Here is a 7,500-nt window from a genome sequence, read left to right as displayed (position 1 = left end):
AATTTATCAGTGAAATTCTACCATCAATTTAGTAATCGATGCGATGTAAAATTATCCTAAAACTGTGGTATGATCACGACATCGTTTAGCATTTAGGATCAAATGGTGCCAATGTGTCCACAATGCACTAATCACAGACAACAGTTATACGCTTTACGTACATGTAACTCTCCAACTGACATTGTCTGCCACTTGAAACAAATGACTTTCGAAGGAAAATTAACTCCTATATATAAATATTATGTATGATTTTTAATAATTACTTGCACTTTTTGAAAATAAAGCTTTTTCTACGATAAGGTGTTTACCCCCTAAATGTACAAGTCATCCGGTAGAAAAACCGGAAGTATCGTGTACTAAGCATATGTATATGTTTAAAAAGTTAATTGTGTTAACGTAGAACATCTTGCCTATGTATATGTTTAGGTTGTGAATACTTTAGGGGAAAAGCATAGCCATTATTCAGTCATCTTTAACTAACACCCCTAATCTCAGGGTCCATTTTGTTAGTGGGGGTAGGGTTTCAATCAGTCAAAAATCACTTTCATTCAATATTGTCTGCCATTTCAAATACATACACGTAATTGCACAATTTCTTGAATTTTAAGATGCTTTAACTGACTATACCAAGAAAACCTGCACTTTTTGTAGAATTAGTTTTTTGTCCATGATTTATGTTTAAAAATGTCAATTCTTACGACAAAAAATGCTAACAGTTGCCTCACCAGACGACACGTACCTACGACGTGAATCGTGTCTGCCAATTAAAATGCATATATTTTGAAATAAGGGGAATCATAACATATTTCACTGTGAAGTGTCTCACTCTAATATCTTCTGGGTTCATGGTGTATTTGGTTAAGTGAATTGCAGATAAGGCTTTTTGAAAATGACAGCTATACATATATTTTATTAAAACTGAAACTGGTGGAGTGAAAAACAGACCTGTTTTGAAGAAGTCGTACTAAAATCATTTATGGCCTTGAACTTCACAGTTTGCGTGTTATCTTTTAAAGAAAACCCGTTTTCATCACTAACAATGACCTAATTTACACATACATATCGGTCGGTCATAGTCGCGTTTTTTTTAGAGAGGTAGTGTACAAAATGTCGTTTTGTACGTTTAAATTACATGTCCATTATTTTAGTCATATATCAATCAATAAGTAAATGCGCATACTTTTATTAAACGTTACTTTCACTTTAAGATCGCTTCTAACATTTAGTATAATTTCTGACAAATGCACGCTATGTAATAAATTGATAATATTATGGACGCCATGTGGTAAAACCGGAAGTTGAATTATTTTGCGATAGCAAAATCCTTTTACAATGATCACTTTCCTTTTATATTGAGCTGATCTTTAACGTTATGGGTAAAAATCTAACAGATTGAACCAAATTATCCTTTTTCAAGCCTGTGTATGTGTAAACTCTTTTTTGCTTCGACCCGGTTCGGTTTTCGGAGTTGATTCAGAATCATCCATCATTTATCTTATATGACTGTTGTTTTCCTCAGTAAATTAACAATTGTTGATGTAAAATAATTCTAGCTGTGAGAATAAACAATTTTCAAGATGTTTTTGATTGCGGTTTCAACCAGGCGTTCAGTTAGCTATACATATCGATTGAGAAAATGGCATTTCCTGTTTTGTCGTCCGCATGTTATACAGATGTTGTTAAAAATAAAACTGTGTATACGAATTAGGCATTTTACTTGCTGCCTGATGGCAACAATCTTTAGCTTTCGTTTAAGGTATAATTTGCTTATATCCGTATGCAGTCAAGCGGTACATGACGTTTTTTTGTAACCTACCCCCTGCGTCATGGCTGCATTTTGCAGAATATGGGTCATGTTACAAAAACGCTTCTCATTCTTAGGTGGTTGGGTTTAGCCATTTGTCGTTTACCGAACTGTGGCTGCAAATAAAACGAACTTTCCAAAAAACATAATATCTAATGTGACCACCAAAAGTAACCCTCCCACTATAGCCAGCCAGGTGACTACGTCGAACCAAGATTTAGCCGACAAATGTACGGTATTACAGGACACTGGGTACGAAAACTGTCGTCACGTGTGTGTGTGTGTGTGTGTGTGTGTGTGTGTGTGTGTGCGTGTGTGTTTGTGTGAGAGTGAGTGTGTGTGTGTGTGATAGTGTGTGTGTGATAGTGTGTGTGAAAGTGTGTGTGTGTGTGTGTGTGTGTGTGTGTGTGTGTGTGTGTGTGTGTGATAGTGTGTGTGTGTGTGATAGTGTGTGCGTGTGTGTGATAGTGTGTGTGTGTGTGTGTGTGTGTGTGTGTGTGTGTGTGTGTGTCAGTGATAGTGTGTGTGAGCACTGTAGTTTGTGTGTGCTTGTTGTGAGTATCAGTCTGTTGTATGTGTTTGTTCGCGTGCTTGACTGTGCATACCGTGGTACACTGTTAAACTATTTGTTTCTTAGTATTACTATGCATGCATATATGCTTGCATACATGTATGTGAGATCTTTGATGAGTATATTCGTTTTTATTTGAGACATCATCAATGCAAATTGTATTAATTGTATATATCTAGTTGTGGTTTGATTGAACTTGTAAGGCGCTTTGAAATGTGGGGAAGCGCTATATAAATGTTCCATTATTACACCCCCGGTATAGGGGTGTGTATAGGATTCGGTCGATGTGTTTGTTTGTTTGTTTGTGTGTTTGTGTTCGCATATAGATCTCAAGAATGAACGGACCGATCGTCACCAAACTTGGTGAACAGGTTCTATACATTCCTGAGACGGTCCTCACAAAAATTGGGACCAGTCAAACACACGGTTAGGGAGTTATTGGTGGATTAAGATTCTACAAGGACTTATAGAGGGACATATTAATGGTCAAAGGGAAATAACCTTCTCAGTTGGTGGCAGTGAGAATGGTAAGGACGGGAGTGTTTTTCCTACCTCGGAGGAATTTCTTGTTATTATTGTTATTAGTGTTATTATTACGCGGTGTCCACGTCATGCTAAACTGAAGCCGTGTTGTTCTGGACCACACAAAAACAATGGCTTTGATATGTACGATAAATTTGAGTGATCCATCTTTCCTTTGCACCGTCTGCGGTGTGTCCTCTTAACACAAGCAGTCACTGGCGGTTGTCAGTGCTCCTGCTGTAGTCGCTGTTGTCGTTGTTGATGTCGGTGCAGCCGTCCTTCCATGTACTCGTGGGTCAGGTTGTGTCGTGTGATGATGCCTTGAAGCTGGTAGCAAAAAAACATAACAATCCTCTGTAAATACTGGCTTTTGTTTTGGTCATAAGATCGTCCAGTTTCAAGTCTTGGAAGAGTGTGGCACACGCCACACATTTTTCTATGAACAGCTAGCTATTTGTACATTTAAATGTCAGCTTGACGGTATATTTTATGTTTGCATAAGATATAATATAGGGGAAAGGCTCCTAATATGGACCGGCGCCTCATACGGACCACCTACTAACTAACGGTGCTAGAGCGCTCAAAACAATTCCATCCTCTATGGATAAGTTGCACATGTCTAAACAGATACAACCTCAAAACCGTTAGGCTTTTTCTCTTTTTTTCACTTTTGGCAGGGTTCACTCTAAATTTGCCGCCTAAAACGGACTCGTTTCTGTCCACAGCCAAAGCTTTCATAACACAAAAATGGCTATATATGACAGCTCAGACAGTATGTGTTACATTTTAACAGTGTGTACCCCGAGTTTCTACTGCAAACAAAAAATAATAGCAAAACCTCAAAGTATGTGTGAGTCCCCTAATATGGACCACCTTCAACAAATCGAAGAAAATAAAAACTGAAGGCAATTTCAATTAATTCATTAAGAAGCTTGCTGAAAATAACCTATAACTATAGCCCTCGAGATTTCAAAACAATATAACAAATAGTCTTTTTATTGTGGAAGTTGATAATTTCACTTATTTTCACTCTGTTTTTGATAAGCTTCTTTAGTTTCCTGGTGTGCTTCAAATAATGCTCTCATCAACCCGAAACAGATAAATCTAAAGCATATTTGAATTAGTCTGACTTGCACACTAAGTTGTATCATGTTATTTTGAAGTATGCCTGATACTAATTGGGCGAAGTCTACTTCATGGAGTTCGCTGCACGAGGTATTTTGTTTACCTAACATTCAGTGTTAAAAGCTTCGCGCAGCTAAGGCAACATTGGGATCAATTAAGGACTGCCTTTACATTATAAATTAAATACTGCCTTGACATATTACAGAGAGGAAATATCTACAAAGAAAGTGTGCATTACCTTGCCGTCGTGATCGACAACGGGTAGATGCCTCAGCCCCATACTCCTGAAGAGAGCGAACACCTGGGGTACGGGTGATTCCGGGTACACGGTGTAAGGGCAGCGGTTACAGTAATGGCTGATGTCCTGTAAGTAATGACAGAAACGATTTAGGAATAAACATCCCAACACAGGAAGATAAATCTTTCTGTCTTTCTCTCACTGCATGGCAATTTCCCTTGTTTTTGGCTCACGTAAGTGTAGCCTATGCGATCGTAACTTTGTCTGTCTGTGCGTGCGTGCGTGCGTGCGTGCGTATGTTTGTGGTAGAAACTCTAACATTTGAAGACGTCACATTACATTGACGTCACATTATGACGTAAGAGGGTTATACGTCACGCGAAGGAAGTACTTAAAGTTTCGGTCATTATTATTTTGAGCGCGCAGAGACTAGTTGGCAGTCGTGTCCCTGTAAGTAGGCTACATGCAGACAGACAGATCTAGATCTAGTGTCTCGCTTTCTTGCACAGTTTCACCTATGCTCTTTCTCTGTGTGTGTGTGTGTCTGTGTGTGTGTGTGTGTGTGTGTGTGTGTGTGTGTGTGTGTGTGTGTGTGTATGTGTGACGGAGTGATTGTGTTTGTGTTACTGTTTGTCGATTTCTTACGTGAGCCTTGATGGCTTCGCCTCTTGTTATAAGTGCAGTAACATTTTGAGTCTTGAGTCTTGAATCTCAACCTCTCTCTCTCTCTCTGTCTCTGTAGCTCTAGAGCTGTCTCTCTCTCTCTCTCTCTCTCTCTCTCTCTCTCTCTCTCTCTCTCTCTCTCTCTCTCTCTCTCTCTCTCTCTCTCTCTCTCTCTCTCTCTCTCTCTCTCTCTCTCTCTCTCTCTCTCTCTCTCAGGTAAAATCAAACACACGTTTGGTATAAGCAATGCTAGTGATTTATTCACTTATTGATCAACCATACAACATCTAAACACACACACACACACACACACACACACACACACACACACACACACACACACACACACACACACACGCACACACACACATGCACGCGTTAAAAATGTCCATCCCTTTAACAACTCAAGCCACATTAGAATAAAAATGGTCAAAAAATCAAACATCACAGTAGACCACAAGTTAGACGAGCCATCCGAATAATTTAATCTATACAGAGTGCAACCGTCAACAACAACAAAAGAAAGCTTTGACTCAGGTCAAACTTTAAGAGCTTTAAGGGGGATCCTAACCCAATTAAAACTCGAAATTCAAGGACAAAGTACGGCTACAAAACAGAACAGGTTCCCATTATTTTTGCCCCAAGTGTTGCTCGCTCTAAGGCGAACCCGTGGAAGCGCACTACTTCTGGGAGTGCAGTGTTGTTGTAACGGAATTAACGTTCATAAATTATGAGTTGTCGGTACCAACATTTCCCAAGCGAAGTAGAACAAGCTTTATCTATGAAAAGCTTTCAAAACTCTGATGACCCATGGTTGAAATAAGAGTGGTATCCACTAATGGCTTGGCCTTGAAAGAGTGCTGTTTTTCGTTGGTGTTCGTGTTGCCGAAGAGCGGTTTCCCAAGGACGAGGTCAATTACGCATGATTACGAATAATAACTGCTATTTCCTCCAGCAAAAACTATGAACCTTCAAAGTTGTGCCGTGTTACTACATGATCGCATGAATGAGGGTGTCTACAAGTTGTGCCGTGTTACTACATGATCGCATGAATGAGGGTGTCTACAAGTTGTGCCGTGTTACTACATGATCGCATGAATGAGGGTGTCTACAAGTTGTGCCGTGTTACTACATGATCGCATGAATGAGGGTGTCTACAAGTTGTGCCGTGTTACTACATGATCGCATGAATGAGGGTGTCTACAAGTTGTGCCGTGTTACTACATGATCGCATGAATGACGGTGTCTACAAGTTGTGCCGTGTTACTACATGATCGCATGAATGACGGTGTCTACAAGTTGTGCCGTGTTACTACTTGATCGCATGAATGACGGTGTCTACAAGTTGTGCCGTGTTACTACATGATCGCATGAATGAGGGTGTCTACAAGTTGTGCCGTGTTACTACATGATCGCATGAATGAGGGTGTCTACAAGTTGTGCCGTGTTACTACATGATCGCATGAATGAGGGTGTCTACAAGTTGTGCCGTTTTACTACATGATCGCATGAATGAGGGTGTCTACAAGTTGTGCCGTGTTGAATGATCGCATGAATGAGGGTGTCTACAAGTTGTGCTGTGTTACTACATGATCGCATGAATGACGGTGTCTACAAGTTGTGCAGTGTTACTACATGATCGCATGAATGAGGGTGTCTACAAGTTGTGCCGTGTTACTACATGATCGCATGAATGAGGGTGTCTACAAGTTGTGCTGTGTTACTACATGATCGCATGAATAAGGGTGTCTACAAGTTGTGCAGTGTTACTACATGATCGCATGAATAAGGGTGTCTAAAAGTTGTGCCGTGTTACTACATGATCGCATGAATGAGGGTGTCTACAAGTTGTGCCGTGTTACTACATGATCGCATGAACGAGGGTGTCTACAAGTTGTGCCGTGTTACTACATGATCGCATGAATGAGGGTGTCTACAAGTTGTGCCGTATTACAACATGATCGCATGAATGAGGGTGTCTACAAGTTGTGCCGTGTTACTACATGATCGCATGAATGAGGGTGTCTACAAGTTGTGCCGTTTTACTACATGATCGCATGAATGAGGGTGTCTACAAGTTGTGCCGTGTTACTACATGATCGCATGAATGACGGTGTCTACAAGTTGTGCCGTGTTACTACATGATCGCATGAATGAGGGTGTCTACAAGTTGTGCCGTATTACAACATGATCGCATGAATGAGGGTGTCTACTAGATGCATTTTTAGTTGTTGTCTTTTTATGTGTGCTTGTTCTCCCCAAAAAAGTGCATGCACCCCTAAGGTCAAGTTTAGTCAGATTGGCACTCACTAGTTTTGTATAAAAAGTCAGTATGATACAGTAGACCCTCCCCCCCCCCCCCCTCACCACCCCACTTTTAAGACGTAACAATCTGAGAAAATCATGCAGGCCTGAATCAAGATTCAGAGACTCAAAATGTGACCCTCCACCACGAAATGAGTCGCATATCACCTCGCGCGGTTCTGCGCTAGTCCAGGGAGTGTCTGGTAACAGCGTGAGGGTCACCTTGGTCACAGGCTTATAACTCTAACCGTTTTCGCTCTTTTCTAAAACGGG

At 40.5% G+C, this 7,500-nt stretch overlaps 1 protein-coding gene and 1 long non-coding RNA gene across 2 annotated transcripts in view; both read right to left on the bottom strand.

Annotated features, from left to right (window-relative positions):
• The window catches only part of LOC138978690 (uncharacterized), a 422,724-nt gene that overhangs the window by 33,279 nt on the left and 381,945 nt on the right, over window positions 1–7,500 (bottom strand). The gene's annotated exons all lie outside the window — the stretch shown is intronic.
• LOC138978685 (H(+)/Cl(-) exchange transporter 6-like) overlaps window positions 2,328–7,500 on the bottom strand; it is a 59,797-nt gene continuing 54,624 nt past the window's right edge. Inside the window, exons 11-12 of the mRNA XM_070351478.1 lie at window positions 4,261–4,386; window positions 2,328–3,224 (exon numbers count right to left, since the gene is read on the bottom strand). Coding sequence (XP_070207579.1) covers window positions 3,123–3,224; window positions 4,261–4,386 — 228 coding nt within the window. The 3' untranslated portion in view covers window positions 2,328–3,122. The remainder of the gene's footprint in view (window positions 3,225–4,260; window positions 4,387–7,500) is intronic.

Source organism: Littorina saxatilis, linkage group LG10 (assembly GCF_037325665.1).
Source record: "Littorina saxatilis isolate snail1 linkage group LG10, US_GU_Lsax_2.0, whole genome shotgun sequence".
NCBI lineage: Eukaryota > Metazoa > Mollusca > Gastropoda > Littorinimorpha > Littorinidae > Littorina > Littorina saxatilis.
This window is presented reverse-complemented; position numbering and strand designations above follow the sequence as displayed.